The sequence below is a fragment of the Rhamphochromis sp. 'chilingali' genome, assembly GCF_963969265.1.
Source record: "Rhamphochromis sp. 'chilingali' genome assembly, chromosome: 2".
In the NCBI taxonomy this organism is placed as follows: Eukaryota; Metazoa; Chordata; class Actinopteri; order Cichliformes; family Cichlidae; genus Rhamphochromis; species Rhamphochromis sp. 'chilingali'.
In genome coordinates, this window is record NC_137930.1 from 8,923,566 (window position 1) to 8,942,202 (window position 18,637).

The window sequence follows — 18,637 nt, forward strand, 5'->3', positions numbered from 1 at the left end:
GTGGGGTCGGACAACGTGATTGCACATGAGATAAAGTGGCAAGAGTGAGCAGCAGTGCAAATTTTTAGAGCAGTACAAGATTTAAAGTGGCATTTAGTACAGTATTGCATAGAGTAAGAGTTTTTATTTTTTATTTTTATTATAATAAAAAGCTGTGCAATTATACTTGGGTGGTTTAATTATTTTATTTTATTTTTTTTTTAAGAAATATAAAAATAAAGTCATTATCGTGAGATAAGGACAGTAGCAGTGGTGGGTGACGTAATAGGGGTGTGGCGTGATTGCGAGTGACGTTTTAGGAAGTCAAACATGGCGACCGGACAGCAATGGGTGTTGGTGGAAATGGTCCAGGCGTTTTATGAGGTAAGTGTTTCTTTTCCTCAGTTGTTGGGCCGAATTATTCCCTGACGTTTACTCGATTTTTCTTATGCTTGGCTATACGTTGGTGCTGTAAAATTTGTCCCAGGTTGTTAACTGTAAAGTTCTCGGTTACGACCCGATGAAAGGCTTAGCCCGTAGCTGTTCAGCGAAGAAGTAACTCATCAAGGAAGTATGTAGTAGCTAGCTACTGCTTACACATTAGGTGAGCTACAGCGCTGGAGTTAAGTTTCTAAATGCACATAGTACGATAGAGCTGCTACGATAAGAGCTTCAAACTATGCTGACGATGTCAGGCTAACTGTTGTAGCTTTTTAACGTCTTGATGCATGCTCAATCATCCAGGTAAGTAAATCTCCAAAAGTTGATTCTGTTCACAAAACGCTACGTCCAGATGAACAGAATCAACTTTTGGAGGTGTTGTAGCTTTTGTTTATCAGTGCTATGATTGGCTGTTTTATTATTATTAATATTATTATTGTTGTTATTATTATTGTTAGAATTACTCTTGTGGTCTGACTGTAGATTTCTGTCTTCCTTCACGTTTTTGGTTAGTGATCGGGGAAACTTATCAGAGTGATCGGCTACTTGTGTGTGTACAGGGCGTCTCTTCCGTCATTTGGTAGGGCACTGTCATGATGGAATGAAGTAGGAGCAGACTTTATCTTTGAGATCTCTTCAACTATTCACAAGTGTCCATGTTACATTTTTTAAGCAATGACAAGTAGAACAGTGGTTAGTTCTATCACTTCAGAGGAAGGCTCTGGATTTGAATAAGAGCCAGCTGTGGCCTTTCTGTGGAAGTTTGCATGGTCCTGTGGGGTGGCTGTAGTTCAGGAGGTAGAGCAGGTCACTTACTAATCAGAAGGTTGCCCCAGTTTGCATGCCAAGTATCCTTGGGCAAATATTAACCCCAAGTTACTTTGAGTGTGTGAATGCTTATAGATAGAAAGAACTTAAAGCATAAAAGAAAGTGCTTGTGTGAATGGGTGAGTGTGGGATGTTGTATAAAGCACTTTGAGTTCTCAGAGAGAGTAGAAAAGCACTATATAAGAATCAGTCCATTCATGCAAGCTACATTAATTGTTGATTTTAAATTGGCTGTATTTGTGAATTGTTGCCTCTTTCAGTTAGGCTCTAGATTTAAGGCGTCCATGGCTCAGGGGGTTGGGAAGTGTATCTGTAACTGGAAGGTCGCTGGTTCGATCCCTGGGCTCTCTGTCCTGGTCGTTGTGTCCTTGGGCAAGACACTTTACCCTACCGCCTACTGGTGTTGGCCAGAGGGGCCGATGGCGCGATATGGCAGCCTCGCTTCTGTCAGTCTGCCCCAGGGCAGCTGTAGCTACAACTGTAGTTTGCCTTCACCAGTGTATGAATGTGAGAGTGACTGAATAGTGGCATTGTAAAGCGCTTTGGGTGCCTTGAAAAGCGCTATATAAATCCAATCCATCATCATCATCATCATTATTATTATTATTCCCAATCTAGGCAGTTAGAAAAATGTTGACTTGTCTTGGACATGCAAGTATCCTCATCCTCAGTTTGTCACATCTTCATATCTTTAATTTTCTGTTATGATGGTGTATGAGGTTAATAAAGAATGTTAATAATAATTCAGTGTCCAACATAAGACATTAATTTTGGACATAGGACATTTCAGCTGTTAACTGTCAACTGACTCCCCCTGCTTGCTGCAGTTGTCACTGCGATAGAAAGTGGGACGGCTGCCATCAGCCTTCAACAGGCTGCCTAATTTAAACATGTGTCAGACTAAGTTAACAGTTCATCTGCATATTTTAATATAATTTCTGCAGCTTTACTGTAGCTTCTCGCTGTATAAAGCAAACAGTGGTGGATGGAGAAGCTAGAAATTTCACTTTTCTTCATGTCAGAGTTTGTTGATCAGGTGCTTTCATTAAGGACCACTACCCTTTCCCAGTAAAGGTTTCAATGGCAATTACAAGAGCAGCACTGCTGTTTTGAACACTAGAAAAACGTTTTATTTCACTCTTCCTGACTTTATCACTGCTGCTGTTGTGTTATAAGTCTTTGTGTTGAAAAATTGGGGGCTGCGTAGGCTTAATGTCTTCATACTACGTATTCATATGCTTGTTCTTAGATATGTTCCTATTGCAAGTCTATTTTTAGTCACAAACATGGGTGAAAAGCTCGCGTTTACATGGTAACAACTGCACACTACAGTGCCATGTATTAAACGAAGCATCGGAGCAAAACATTTGTGTTGAGGATTTTTTATAATTGAGTTATTTTATTTGTTGAAACCCTAGTAAAAATGCAGCAGTATGCTTTGGACCTCACTGTTGTTTTAGCTGATTGTGTTCCTCTTAATTTTTGTAACCTTGCACATGGTGGTGCAGCCAGCATGATTGGGTTGAAGACATGAGTGTTCAACAGTGCTGAACTTGTTTTTACTGCCATTTCAGTTCTTCCTCTTCTTCCTCATCCTCCTGGTCAGCATCCTACTCTGTTACACTTACCCCTTACAAGTCCTCTTTTACTACATCAAAAAGTATTGGGCCAACTACATTTATAAGAGATGCTTGGCTGTGGAAATAAATGCCATGAAGTTCCTGATGCACAGTTCATGTGCTAAGAGGAGGTTTGGAATGCTCAACTTTTACAAGTGGTGTGCCTTAGCACTTAGCACTACCGCTCTAGAACTTCACATGGTCTGCAGCGTCGCAGCTAAATTTCTTTGAATTATAAACATTACTACTCTGCACTAATACCGATTACAATTAGTTATGGAATATCTCAGAGGCAAGAAATTTCACAAACTTAATTGCTACATCATATTACAGTACCATGCTCAAATTCAGTAATCTCGTTAGAGCAACCCATTCTTTTGTAAATGTTTGAAAAGGCCCATTTCTTGGCTAGGCACTTGCTTTTTGTACACTTGTGGCAATGCGACTGAAAACAGGAATTCAAAGATTTAGAGGTGGGATTTTATACAGCTATCTGATGGATGTATTAAGTTCTCTACAGCTTAGTTGTTTATGTTGCATTTAAATTTCATTCAGGCGTTTGCAATGTTTCTGAAATGTTTCCACTTATTTTAATTCTTTCCTGTGTAAAAATGCATTTTTTGGAGCATGTTTCAAAAACAAGTATTTTTTTTTCCCCCCCTCAGGCTCCTGCTTACCACCTTATTTTGGAGGGAATCCTCATATTGTGGATAATTAGGCTTCTATTCTCTAAGACCTACAAACTTCATGAGACGTATAAACTGACAGAGAAGGTAAACCGTGCGGTGAAAATCAAACAGTATTATTTTTTGTTACCAAACTCTTCTCACATGATTCTACATTACAGGAAAAGGAGGAACTGATTGAGGAATGGCAGCCAGAGGCGCTAGTTCCTCCCGTTTCCAAAGACTATCCCACCCTCAACTATGATGTTGTCACAGGGTAAACACTCTGTTACCTCACTGCTTTATTTACAGGTTTTAAGTATTCACTAAATCAAAATGTCTATAAGAGTCAGATGACGAAAGAAATATTAGCCCCCCTGTGAAAATAATATTATTCGTTTTTTTCCTCTGAACCAGGATTAGCATGACTTTTCCAAATATACTAGTTTTAGTTTGCATGCTTACATTAATTTGCCAACAGAATTATCCCACCCAAAATGCTAATACCGGTAGTTAATTTTTTTTCTTTTTAGCTGGATGACAGCCTAGTGACAGTTTCATTTGTTTTCAAGCAGTCCTGCACTTATCTACTAAGCAATCCCATCCCATTGTTTTTGGCAGATCTCTCAAACTCTTTTATGGTCTTCTGGAAAAGACCTTAGTCATCTGACCAGAGGATGTACTTCCAGTGTGATTAACCTTTCTCCAGGTTATCTCTAGCATGTGTCAGTCTAGCTTGAAGATGTTTCTTCTGCAGAAGCAGGGGTTTTCTTGATCTACAGTCCATTTATGTTCAGGGTTCAAGTGATTGCCTTTTTTAAGACTACAATTTTTGACTTGGCTAAGTGATTCAGTAGTGTCTTGGCAGTTGCTCTGGGATCTTGAGAAACATCTCTCCCTAATTACTTTTAAAGATTTTTCATTGATACTCTTAAGAAAAATAAAGTTCTTTAATATAATTATGGGTAATCTGCTAGGCAAGTCCACAAGCAGTTGGACAAAGATAGTTTTTATCTTTTTGCCTTTCCACACATGGTGATCATAGGTGCTTTGAATATGCAGTCCAAAGCTTATGCAAGTGTAAGAGGCTAAAATTAAGTTGCTAAACATACCCATCAGAAATGGTACAAGATTTTAACAGGGCTATATCAAAAAGACAATAAAAACAGGCAGGGAAGTAAGGAACAACTGTAAGTAATAGGCAGTTGTATCAAGAGATGCCTAAGCTGAAAACCCCAAATAAATCTATCAGGTAGATATCCAAAAATTTAAAGTGGCCAAATCAGTTATTTAGCACATTCATACAAACAAGGAGTTAACTGGTCAAGCTCAGACAGACGGAAATGTCTAAAAGACCACAGAAGATGAAGAGCATCATTGGAGAAGTCTTTACTTGGTTAAGAAAAAACATGACACTATCTATTCAAATAGTATACTCGATGTAGAGATCATATCTTTGCCAATGTCTATAATCAAAAGTCACTATAATGAATGAAGATTTAAAACAAAGTGTAAACCACTGCTTACGCTCGAGAACAGGAAGCCCGGGTTAGTCTTTGCTATATAATATCTAAAACTGCTGTGTGACTGCTGATAGTAGCAGGATAATACGAAGGGTGTAGCATTTGAGATTCAGCTAAATGACCTTCACAAAAGCAGGCCAAGGGTTTATTCAGGCAAAAATTGAATACTTGTAAATGACTGAGTCACTTACTTGATCTCAAACTAAATGATAATGTTTTTCATATACTCGAGAAAAAGTAAAAGGGAAAAAAAAAAATCAATCCGAGCTTAAATTACATCTTGACAGCTTGGATGAAAATGAAAATATCCGATTTTTGTAAATATCTGATTTGTGCCTTGAGTATGTAAGATGATAAAATAAAGATTCAAATGCAAAATTTCTGTTACAGACCTCCCAGCCACAAAATCACAATCAATGGAAAAGACTGCATAAACTTTGCATCGTTCAACTTCCTGGGTCTCCTTGATAATGAGCGGGTTAAGGTCGGTATTTATTATTGAAAGGCAACCTTGTAATTTCAGTACGATATGTTCTTCCTCTAATGTGCTAAATTATCCATTTACTGTTATAGCTAAATCTTTATCTAGGCAACATTTATGTTCTGAAGGGAAAACCCCTCATTTAAAACAGCCACACACACAGCTAGGTCGCCCAGTGAATGACTTGCCCAGTGGGCAGTGCAGTTTTTATCAGAAGCAACTATTAAGTTGTATTATTGCTAGCAAAAATAATTCTTTGAATTATGCACAAACACAGTGTGACATTGACAGTATGCCTCAGTCAATGAGTTTTATTAAAACTTGAATTTGTTCTAATTTTAGAATTATAAGCTAATTTTTCATTACAGCAAAAGGCTTTGGCATCACTGAAGAAATATGGTGTGGGCACTTGTGGTCCAAGAGGCTTCTATGGGACCTTTGGTGAGTTTAGCTTTTCACCCCTCAGCTGTAAAAGGCTGATGGGGTACTTTTATCTTCTATTAACATTCCACCATTTGATGTTAAGCTACACTTGTAAGAAAAGTAATTAAACTCTTTGATAATCTAATTATTTCCTAAATATACCCTTAATTTATTCTTTTCTTGGTTTGAATGAATATCTTGCTGACATAAAACGATGTGTTGTCAGAGAAATCAAACCCATTTATACAGAAATTTGGCTTACCTCAAGGGTTAACTATAGGACAACTTATTTTCTGCAGTTATAGCTCAGCCTTAAACGACTGAGCGGCATGGCCACCCGCTTTTGTAAGGATTTTTAAATTGACACCATTTCTTAGAAGTCTTAGATTGGATTGACCTTAAAGTCAGAGGTCAGGTTTTCAGAAGATGTTGCAAACACGAAAACTGAAGATCGTTTTTAAATCTGTGACATATTGGTGTCAGACTATCCATCCATCTTCATCCGCTTTATCCGGGGCCGGGTCGCGGGGGCAGCAGCCTAAGCAAAGAGGCCCAGACCTCCCTCTCCCCAGCCACCTCCTCCAGCTTATCCGGGGGAATACCAAGGCGTTCCCAGGCCAGCCGAGAGATATTATCTCTCCAGCGTGTCCTGGGTCTGCCCCGGGGCCTCCTCCCGGTGGGACATGCCTGGAACACCTCACCCAGGAGGCGCCCAGGGGGCATCCTTGTCAGATGCCCGAACCACCTCAGCTGGCTCCTTTCGATGTGGAGCAGCAGCTGCTCTACTCTGAGCCCCTCCCGGATGGCCAAACTTCTCACCCTATCTCTAGGGGAGAGGCCAGCCACCCTTCGGAGGAAGCTCATTTCTGCCGCTTGTATCCGCGATCTCGTTCTTTCGGTCACTACCCACAGCTCGTGGCCATAGGTGAGGGTAGGGACGTAGATCGACCGGTAAATTGAGAGCTTCGCTTTTACACTCAGCTCCCTCTTCACCACGACGGACCGGTGCAGCGTCCGCATTACTGCAGCTGCAGCCCCAATCCGTCTGTTGATCTCCGGCTCCCTTCTCCCATCACTCGCGAACAAGACCCCGAGATACTTGAACTCCTCCACTTGGGGCAGGAACTCATCCCCGACCCGGAGTGGGCACTCCACCCTTTTCCGGCTGAGAACCATGGCCTCAGATTTGGAGGTGCTGATCCTCATTCCCGCTGCTTCACACTCGGCTGCGAACCGTTCCAGTGCGAGCTGGAGGCCCTCACCCGATGAAGCCAACAGAACCACATCATCTGCAAAAATCAGAGATGAGATTCTGAGGCCACCAAAGCGAAAGCCCTCCGCCACTTGGCTGCGCCTAGAAATTCTGTCCATAAAAATTATGAACAGAACCGGAGACAAAGGGCAGCCCTGGCGGAGCCCATCACCCACCGGGAACGAGTCCGACTTATTGCCGGCAATGCGAACCAAGCTCTTGCAACGGTTGTATAGGGATCGAATGGGCCAGACACCCCATATTCCCGCAACACCTCCCACAGGACACCCCGAGGGACACGGTCGAATGCCTTCTCCAAGTCCACAAAACACATGTAGACTGGTTGGGCAAACTCCCATGCACCCTCAAGTATCCTGGAGAGGATAAAGAGCTGGTCCAGTGTTCCGCGACCAGGACGAAAACCGCATTGTTCCTCCTGTATCCGAGGTTCGACTAACGGACGAACTCTCCTTTCCAGCACCCTGGCATAGACTTTCCCAGGGAGGCTGAGGAGTGTGATCCCCCTGTAGTTGGAACACACCCTCCGGTCCCCCTTCTTAAAGATGGGGACCACCACCCCGGTCTGCCAGTCCACAGGTACTGCCCCTGATCTCCACGCAACATTGCAGAGGCGTGTCAACCAGGACAGCCCTACAACGTCCAGAGCCTTCAGGAACTCGGGGCGGACCTCATCAACACCAGGGGCTCTGCCACCAAGGAGTTGTTTAACTGCCTCAGTGACCTCGCCCCCGGAAATTGGCGGGTCATTCCCCTCATCCCCAGACTCTGCTTCCTCCTCGGAAGACGTGTCAGTGGGATTAAGGAGGTCCTCGAAGTATTCCTTCCACCGCCTGACAATTTTCTCAGTCGACGTCAGCAGCGCTCCGCCAGCACTATACACAGTGCAGGTATAGCACCGCTTTCCCCTCCTGAGACGTCTGACGGTTTGCCAGAATCTCTTCGAGGCAGTCCGAAAGTCTTTTTCCATGGCCTCTCCGAACTCCTCCCACACCCGAGTTTTTGCTTCAGCCACTGCCCGAGCCGCATTCCGCTTGGCCTGTCGATACCTGTCGGCTGCCTCCGGAGTCCCACAGGCTAACCAAGCCCGATAGGACTCCTTCTTCAGCCTGGTGGCTCCCTTCACCTCTGGTGTCCACCATTTGGTTCGGGGATTACCACCACGGCAGGCACCAACCACCTTGCAGCCGCAGCTCAGTGCAGCAGCTTCGGCAATGGAGACGCTGAACATGGTCCATTCGGACTCAATGTCCCCAGTCTCCCTCGGAATGCTGTTGAAGCTCTGCCGGAGGTGTGCGTTGAAGATCTCGCGGACTGGGGCCTCTGCTAGACGTTCCCAGCACACCCTCACTACGCGTTTAGGTGCACCAGGTCTGTCCAGCGTCCTCCCCCGCCACCTGATCCAACTCACCACCAGGTGGTGATCAGTTGACAGCTCAGCCCCTCTCTTTACCCGAGTGTCCAGAACATATGGTCGCAGGTCTGCTGATACGATTACAAAATCGATCATCGACCTACGGCCTAGAGCGTCATGGTGCCACGTGCACTTATGGACACTCTTATGTTCGAACAGGGTGTTCGTTATGGCCAAACTGTGATTAGCACAGAAGTCCAATAACAAAGCACCGCTCGGGTTCAGATCAGGGAGGCTGTTCCTCCCAATCACGCCCCTCCAGGTCTCGCTGTTGTTACCCACGTGAGCATTGAAGTCTCCCAGCAGGACAACAGAGTCTCCAGGTGGAGCACCCTCCAGCACCCCCCCCCCCCCCCCCCCCCCCCCCCCAGGGACTCTAAGAAGGCTGGGTACTCTGAACTGCCACTCGGCGCATAAGCGCAGATGACAGTCAGGACCCGTTCCCCGACCCTAAGGCGCAGGGAACAAACCCTCTCGTCCACCGGGAAAAACCCCAACGTACCGGCAGCAAGCCGAGGGGATATTAGAATACCCACCCCAGCCCGCCGCCTCTCACCAGGGGCAACTCCAGACTGAGACAGAGTCCAGCCCCTCTCCAGGAGACTGGTTCCAGAGCCCAAGCCATGCGTAGAGGTGAGCCCGACTATATCTAGCCGGTACCTCTCAACCTCACGCACTAACTCAGGCTCCTTCCCCACCAGAGAGGTGACATTCCATGTCCCTATTGCCAGTCTTGGCAGCCGGGGGTCAGTCCGCCAGGGCCTCCGCTCCTGGCCGCCACCTGGCACACAATGCACCCGACCCCTATGGCGCCTCCTGCGGGTGGTGGGCCTGCGGGAGGATGGGCCCATGTCTCCTCTTCGGGCTGTACCCGGCCGGGCCCCATGGACTAAGGCCCGGCCACCAGACGCTCGCCCTCGGGCACCCTCCCCGGGCCTGGCTCCAGGGCGGGGCAGGGTAAACAGGGTAAACCCTATCCCGGGCAGGGTAAACTGTTCCCTCGGTGTCCTTTTCATAAGGGTCTTATGAATCGCTCTTTGTCTGGTCCCTCACCCAGGGCCAGTTTGCCATGGGAGACCCTACCAGGGGGCAAAAGCCCCCAGACAACATAGCCCCTGGGATCCCTGGGACACACAAACCCCTCCACCACGATAAGGTAGCGATTCAAGAAGGGGGGTGTCAGACTATTTATTTGAGATTTTAACATTATATTTTTTTGAAACGACAAAGACCGAAATATTAGGATGGCTTCTGAGTAGCCTAATTACTACGGGGCATGACATTAGTTACGTTATGTTAGCTTAAGCATTTATATGTTAGCTGTTGATTTGCAATCGAAATTCCAGCCGTCTAGGGATAATACAAGGAGGATAATTTTGGAAAAAGACCTAATGACTCAATCATCAGATCATGCAACAAGTTAATTCAAATGAATTAGTGAAACCACAGTAGTAAAGCAAATACCAATAGTCATACTCATTCTACCTTAGTATGGACATTTACTTTCCATCACCGCAGCAACTTCTTTCACACACCAAGAAACATTCACTCAAACCATAGTTTGAGTCACTCGCGCAACTATATATCCAACTATATCTTATTAAGTTCACTGGAGTTTTCCAGTTTCTCAGATTTTCTCTTGGTATTATAATTTTGTCATTATCCTTAAGTCTTTCTGCCATGATAAATGGGATAGACAGCCTTATAGTATTTTTTAATGAGCCTTGTTAAGCTGTCAAGGGATAAGCAAGTGAATGTATCTAATGCTAAGTGATGAACTGAGACTTTTCTCAGTCAAGCACAAATATTTAAAATCATACTGTTGTTTGGTGTCTTGACAGTCTTTCTTTCAAAGTGCAGTAGTTTTTCACCTCTGATTAAACCACATCCACTAAAAACTCAGAAATACTAAAGGTAATGGTAAGTGACATCTAAAAAATGTAACCAATTAGTAACTAATGTTATGTTTCCTTGCCCCCAGATGTTCACCTGGAGCTGGAAAGCCGTCTCTCCAAATTCATGAAAACTGAAGAGGCCATTCTTTATTCATATGGCTTTGCGACTATTGCTAGTGCAATACCTGCCTACTCCAAGAGGGGTGACATCATCTTTGTGTGAGTGTTGTTTCTCATAATATGTATACCAATATAACACCCCTCACTCAATTAAACCAATCTTCAGTTAGCTTTAGTTTTGTTTATTTTATGTGGCCTTTGTGAGGACAGAGATTTTAAGTTCTGGATTTAACAGGGACTCAAAAAGAAACTAAAATAGGAAACATGTCTAAGGTGTCTTTCTAGTCCGTATTAGTACCCTTACTGTGACATTGTGATTCAAATGAAAGCTTTAAATAGAGGTGTTAGAGCAGTCTCCTACATACTAGTTTAATGTGAATATGGAAGAACACATCCTAGACAAGAAAACACCCCTAAGACTCCTCAAAGTGTTACTGGAGGTCAGTGTAATACCATCCACAGAAACTACCGTATTTCCCGGACTACAAAGCGCACCTGAATATTAGCCGCACAAGCTAAAATCAGGGGAAAATCCTGTTTTGTACATACATTAGCCGCACCTGACCAAAAGCCGCAGGTGTTTCAATGTTGACTTATCATATGTAAGAGAATATGCACAAAGGGAATTGTCAGGAAAGAGATGGCTGTTTGGAGACACACCCCTTTTATTAATATTTTGAAAAAACAAGTTATGGGTACATATTTGCACAACTTTTTAGGTATATGTACAAGTAGCGGTAATTACAAGTACGAAACATGTACTGTGCTTCATAAATGAGTAACAAATGTATTACATAACAATAACCTGCAGCACACCAGAAAAATAGATTCGGACTACCTTTTAGGCTCAGGTGCAGTGACACAGCTTTAACAAGAAGAAAAGTCAGTCATTCACCACCATCTTCCTGCGCACTAAAACCACCAAAGTCCTCTTCTCCAGTGTCGGATACGAACAGGCTCAGGATGGCTACGTCATCCACTCTCAGCTTCTCTCCTTCGTTGTCACTTACAAAACCAAAGAAATCCTCGTTGTCAGTGTCAGAGTCGAACACCCTCAGAAGGGCCGTGGTGGTGTCCTCCTCTCCATCATGCAGCAGTCCAGCCCTTCGAAATCCGTTGGTGATCGTGGATGTTTTCACACTTTTCCACGCTGTCAGATTTCACCGGTGGAGTTGAGCATAACTTGCTTTTCGCAAGTTTATCGCCGCTCGTCATCCACGCCTCCTGCTGAACGCGTAGCGTTAATTTGAAGTTTGTTTTTCGCGCTACTTGTACGGCACTATGTTGCCTGGCGGACGGACACGTGACCAACATACCACTCTTGAACCCAGATACTGTGTGTCTGATCACATGCCCTTCCGCCAGGCAACGTAGTGCCGTACAACAGCGGAACAAACAAAACAAATCGTCTTACGATATGACAAAAATCATGGACAATCCATAGAAAAGCCGCACCTGACTAAAAGCCGCAGGGTTCAAAGCTTGTGCAAAAAGTAGCGGCTTATAGCCCGACAATTACGGTAGTTACACGTAAACATGAGCCAGAGCTACATGTAACAGGTCAATCAATAAAAGAGGAGTGTTTTTAGATGAAAAAATGAATAATTACCACCAGGCCGAGGGTGGGCTTTTTGAGGAACTAATATGATCAAACAAAATAATTTTTAAAAAAAAGTCAAATCATTCAAATCATGGGCTGCTCAAAACTTTTGGATAACATTTTAGATGATAATAACTGGGTATCATCTGTACAGCAACAGAAATGTGTAAATTGTTTTTTAAATAAATTGCCTAAGAAAAGCATGTCTAACATAAAGTTTTCTGTAGAACTCCAAGACTAACTTCTGTATGTGAAGGAGACTTCTTCTTTAAATGTACAAATTTTAATCTGTCAGACAACAGCACAGTGTTTTGCCTTTATAGCTAACAGTGTATTCTAGTCTCTGTAAACTGTTGTGATCAACGGTTGAATGCGGCACTGAGGTGTAACAGGACAAGCCGTTTTCAGGCCACTGCCAGAGGCCATAAGACGATTATTAAGCTTAAGGTTAAGGTTTTGGTCTGTGAAATTGATCTATATTTGAATAAAGCTGGATTATGTAAGAGCTTTTTAAGTAATGGTTTAACCACATTAAAAGCCTGTAATATGTAACCTGTTATTAAAAATAAACTGATAATACTGAAAGGCAGTAATTACTGTTAAGAATTGTTTGAGGAGTCTTGTAGGGGTGGGGTTTCATAGACATGTTGATGGACTGGATGAAGTGATTGTCAGTCAGATTTTGTTTGCACAGACTGATTTACCTACCATGTGTAAGTCTGACTGACTCCAAGTGTGGGATATTTTGGTTCCATAGTTTAATGTTTTCTCTTTTGTTTCCTTTCAGAGATGAAGCAGCCTGTTTCGCTATACAAAAAGGTCTTCAGGCATCCCGCAGCTTAATCAAGTACTTCAAACACAATGACATGGAGGACTTGGAGAGGTTGCTTAAGGAGCAGGAGCTAGAGGACCTGAAGGTTAGGACCGTTTGAGAAACTCAAGTGTCACAAATGTGCTGTAATGGTGTTACAGGTGGTACAGGATGTTAAATGCTTCTACATTCTCGCTATTTTCATTGGGTTTTTTAAAAAATCTCCAAATAAGAATGTTTCTCTTGCAGAATCCTCGCAAAGCTCGAGTGACCCGGAAGTTCATTGTAGTGGAGGGGCTCTACATCAACACTGCAGATATCTGTCCTCTGCCTGAACTGGTAAATGGAAAACAATTTTGTTTCCAATTTAATTTTGCTTGTTTTGCAGAAAAAAGTTAAAAAACCCCACCAAAGCACAGGCAAATATTATGGCTTAACATCGTTCACCTTCTGTAGTTGAGCTGATGTCCGTCTACTACAGTAGACTAAATCATTCACCACTCGCTTGATTTCTTGATTATACCAGATAGTGTACACATAGATACTTTTGCCATTTATTGACTTTATGTTTTGTTTTTTATGTTTTTCTAACTTCCAGGTAAAACTCAAGTACAAATACAAGGTGCGGATCTTTCTTGAGGAGAGCATGTCATTTGGTGTTTTGGGAGACCATGGCCGAGGAGTCACAGAACACTTTGGGGTCAATGTGAGTAGTTTAGCTTGAAATGCAAAAATACTTAATACTGGCAGTAAACAGTTTAACAGCTGATTCAAAATGTGTTATTATCTTTCTCTCTTGGTAGCTTTACCATAGTCAAACTAGTCTAGGTCAGCTGATGCAATCAAATAAATAAAAGTGATTGAAATATAAATAAAATAGAAGGTTTCTTTGCAGACAATGGCTATGTAACGTCTGGAATCTATGGACACGATCAAATGCTGAATTTTATTTGTTGTAAAGCTTTGTAAGATTTACCATTACATTGAGCTTGCACAAATGCACAATCCTTTCGGACTAATTTTTGTTAATGGCAATATCTGAATCTTTGGTTAGCAGACTAGTGATTTGCACTAACGAAAAAAAGAAAGGAAAGAAATGTGTGTCTCCTCATTTATGTGGACCTCTTCTTCGCCAGTATTCTTGACTTGGCTGTATGTTATGAAGGGGTTTTGCTTGCAAAGGGAAACGTTATGCAGCCATCCATTTTAGCTGTCTTCTAGCACTTTGGCGTACCGTGGTGTACCAGTCGGTTACAGCCACACTTAAAGCTTCTGAACTTTCTTTAGTAGGCCTGTAGATGTTTGTCTAGGTCTAATGATAGCCTGCTTCATTTAGATTAGTGAATCTAATGTGGGCCTTCTGCTCAACCATTTTCTGATTGCCATAAAAATGTTGTGGTCCAAGTATCTGGTGTGCGTGTGCGTGCGTGTGTGTGTGTGTGCGGTTGACAGAGCAGTTTTGAAAAATGTTCTGTCAGCCTACTTTCAGGCAGTTTCCTCCCACATTGAAATCTGAGGCAATGTTTGAACACGAATGTCTCAAAAGCTATTAAAGATAAAAGTCTCAAACTTTCATTTTAGTGGTAAGAAAAGGGAGTGAATCACGACAGATCAATAGATGCATCAGTTGCTCAGAATTGACTTGTTAAAATATAACAAAAACTTTTATTTTGTTGTATTTTGCAGAGGGACTAATAATAAACTTCACATTGCAAAAGACAGCTAGTGACAGTTTTGAGTGGTGTATAGTTTTATTTCACAATGATGCAAAAATAAAATGTGTAGAATACTTAAAGTGAAATTTGTAGTGACAAAAATGAAGAAAATCTGTTTTTATTTAACTTTTTAAAACAAATATGACAGTTTGTCATTAAATTGCACTTTGATTGCTTCATTTTAAATCTATCTTAGCAAAATGAAAAAACTGTGTTTCTTGCAGATAGATGACATTGACCTGATAAGTGCTAACATGGAAAATGCTCTGGCTTCCATCGGAGGTTTCTGCTGCGGCCGCTCCTTTGTCATCGACCACCAGGTACTGTAACAGCCGTGTTGGGAGTCTGTTTTGTAATGCATCATCAGATAATCAGCCAGCATTTTTACATGTCGTTGTCAAGATTAGTGATTAATCAAATGCTTGACAAATCATTATATCTAGTATATATCTGTTGCTTTTTTTGTAACGTTTCACTTATTTACACGCCTAGTTACATTTTATACTGAAGTACAATTTAAATAAAAACAGAATGCAATGATTTGCAAATCTCATTGACCCATATTTTAATCATATTTTATAGAGTAGGGGTCTCAAACTCGCGGCCCACATCACCCCTACTGTGTAGCAGCGCCACAAATGTCTGTGAACTGAGGAGACCAGTTGCTGTGACTTTGCGAAGTGTTTTTAATTGGTGAAAAGTCTGGACTGCAAGAAGGCCGGTTAAGCACCAGAACTCTTCTATTATGAAGCTTTGCTGTCTTAATAGGTGAAGTAGAGATGCAGGCTTTTGAAGCGAGCACCGAGAACAGGATGGTGTCTCTCCTCTCATTCCATCTCAATTGGTCGAATTTTATGATAGAAAATATGAACATTTATAATATTTTAATATGAAACAAAAGTAAACTACTTTCATTGTGGATGTGTTCTCAAATCTTTTGGGAAATGTTTAAAGACACATTTAATAAGGTGCCAACAGTTTCTAGGCCTAACTGTAAACTCAGACCTCAGTCATTACACCTAGCTGAGTGAAGTGAATCTGGGGAAACGTAAGCTGAAATTATACTGATATGGGCCAGAACTGCTGGTTTGTTATTCCATTAATCGATAGGTATTTTTAAGGTGATCAATTTTAGCACGTTAATCATGAAGATATGATTTAGTAAAACTTTTTTTTTTTTTTTTTTTAATGTATTTTGTAGCGTCTCTCAGGTCAAGGCTACTGTTTCTCTGCCTCTCTGCCTCCCATGCTGGCTGCTGCTGCTATCGAGGCTCTCAACATCATGGAGGAGGACCCAGGTACACAATCTGTTCTCATCCACTCCAGCTCCGGAAAAATACATTATCATTAGAATTTTTGTAAAAAGAATTTCTTCTGTTTTGCAGATGTTTTTCGAGTCCTCAGAGAAAAGTGCAAACATGTCTACAACGCTTTACAAGGGTATGTTTGTGTTTATGATGATTTCTTTTTTTCCTTCTGTAGGTGGGGGAGGTGTCCCTCCACATCAGGTTTCTGATTCAGCATCATTATTTGCATCCCCAGACACTACAGCCTTTCACACATAGAGGAAACACATAGGCTTACATTCAAATTATGCTCTGGCTTTGTCTTCCTTTACAGTGTCCATAATAAATTGTGTTTTGGTATATGTTTGCTTTATTTTCTATGTGAAACAGAACACCAGGTCTAAAGTTAGCTGGAGTTCCAGTGGCCCCAGCTCTTCACTTGGAGCTAGAGAGAAGTTCTGGTTCCAGGGAATCTGACATGAAGCAGCTCCGTTCAGTTGTCGATTATGTAAGTCTAACAGTACCAGATGATTCAATCAGACGCACACTGAAACTGTTATTTAAAGTTTTTGGAGACCTCTGTGGGATTTCATATATAACTTCAGACAGAGTGTCAAAGTCAAGATGAAATCCGGTAACACTTTATAACACGACCTGCGAATAAGGCCCAAGTACCCTGTACTTGTGTGCATTTTGCAGACAACAAGTCAGGTTGTTGCAGAAAACAATAAAACAATTTTCACTGTAAAACCTGCCACTAAGGCACAAATACACAAGAAACAATGAAACAATTCACTGTAACTACCTTCTTACACTTAAACTTAACCCCATTGGGGATTAAGGGGCGTCCCCATCAAAACGCAAAAGTATGGACATGTCATTGGCACATTATTTTAGATGACAGCAAGATAGTACCATAACTTCACAAATATAGTTTTGGTTTTTTTGTTTTTTTAAAGGCCAACAGTGTTTAGAAGTGCTTGTATGAGTGGGTGTGAATGGGTGAATGAGGCACGTTGTATAGAGCGCTTTGAGTACTCCGGGAGAGTAAAAAAGCGCTATATAAGAATCAGTCCATTTACCATTTACTTGTGTGAATAGTATGGTATATGGTTAAGACTGGGACTACATTGTAATAGGATGCGACTGCATAGTGCTTTCATCATTTGATCAGTAGTACACAGTGTTTTTAGTATCTGTATTGTCTTATGCCCAAAACATTCTTATAATTCACTTTCGAGTTCCCATCGATCACGTGATGGAATACTGTATAAAATATGTTTAGTTTCTCATCGAGTTTCTATGATTTCTGTCTTAGTGTATGGAAAGACACGTGGCTCTGACCCTAGCTCGGTGTCTGGAAAAAGAGGAGCGCTTTCTTCCACCTCCCAGGTAAAAGACCCTACATTTCTATGCACCTGGCACATTATTAGTTCTGTCATGGGGTTTAACATTGTTTAGTACTTTAATGCATTTGTATCTCAATGGTCCATAGCTTTTTTGGCGGTGGACCAGGTTTAGCGTGGGGTAGCCATCTGCCATGACCCGTTGGGGTTGTACGTGCTTTATTATTTGATGGGTTAAAGTCTCATTTGAGGGTGATTTTGTTTGAAGCATTCAAACATTTGATTGAAATAATTTGTTTAAATAACATTACCTTTACACAGTCTCAGTGTGTCTCACTGCTCCACCTGTGTGTCTCCAGTATCAGAGTGGTGGTCACCATTGAACAAACCGAGGAAGAGATCCAGAAGGCTGTGGCTTGTATCAGAGAGGCAGCTTCAGCGCTCCTCATAAGTTAGCAGACATCACTGGAGCTTTAACAGAAGTCTACACCACTGGTTGGGTAAAACAACAGCTTGATCCGCAAGATGCGGACCGACTCGTGAGATCTCTACTAATGAATGAATGTTAATGATAAATTTTCTTCCTTATTAATATTGTGTTATATGTTCTACATGTTGAAAGTTAGTGTGGGCCTTTCTGCTCTGAGTAAAAATGCCCCCCAAACACTATTAGAGAACATTTTCAGTTAGAACTAAAGTTGATTTCCACAAAACAAATGACTTGTTGCCTTTCTATTTAATGACCAAAAAAGCCTGTTGTACTTTTTGATTGATTTGTGTCTGCAGTCTACTCCTACTTGAACTGTGCACAGTTGTTCCACTTTTGTAACAAATAAATACAGATTTTTACACCTTGGATCATTTTCAAGAGAATTGAGATGATTGCATTGTGTAGTTTATGATTACGCATAACAGATTTTGGAAAGCTCTTTGTTTTCAAAGAGAAATCTCGATGTTGCCTGGAGTCCAGCATATAACTCGATGAGACATGTGAAAATACTAGCTTTGAGTTTTCTCAAGGCCCAAACTGAGGTCACAGAGAGGACATCCATAGAAGACTGGAGTAGAAACTGAGTTCTTATTGCTAATAACAGTATTCAACAGTTTTTCAGAAAATAGCAACACTGAAGACACAGTGTCCAACTACTAAAAGATTTTGATGTGCTGAATTGAAATATTTCAGATAAAACAACTGACTGGCTGTTGTTTCTACCTGTGAAC

At 41.9% G+C, this 18,637-nt stretch overlaps 1 protein-coding gene across 1 annotated transcript; it reads left to right on the forward strand.

Annotated features, from left to right (window-relative positions):
• Positions 1 to 261: 261 nt before the first annotated feature.
• Positions 262 to 18,272, forward strand: sptlc1 (serine palmitoyltransferase, long chain base subunit 1). Its single transcript, XM_080876407.1, has 15 exons — positions 262 to 363; positions 3,533 to 3,640; positions 3,715 to 3,809; positions 5,446 to 5,539; positions 5,905 to 5,977; positions 10,625 to 10,757; positions 13,046 to 13,175; positions 13,319 to 13,408; positions 13,668 to 13,775; positions 15,009 to 15,104; positions 15,986 to 16,082; positions 16,170 to 16,224; positions 16,461 to 16,578; positions 17,389 to 17,462; positions 17,776 to 18,272. Exons 1-15 carry the CDS (start codon positions 310 to 312, stop codon positions 17,870 to 17,872), a joined length of 1,422 nt encoding a protein of 473 aa, XP_080732533.1. The 5' UTR covers positions 262 to 309; the 3' UTR covers positions 17,873 to 18,272.
• Positions 18,273 to 18,637: the final 365 nt, after the last annotated feature.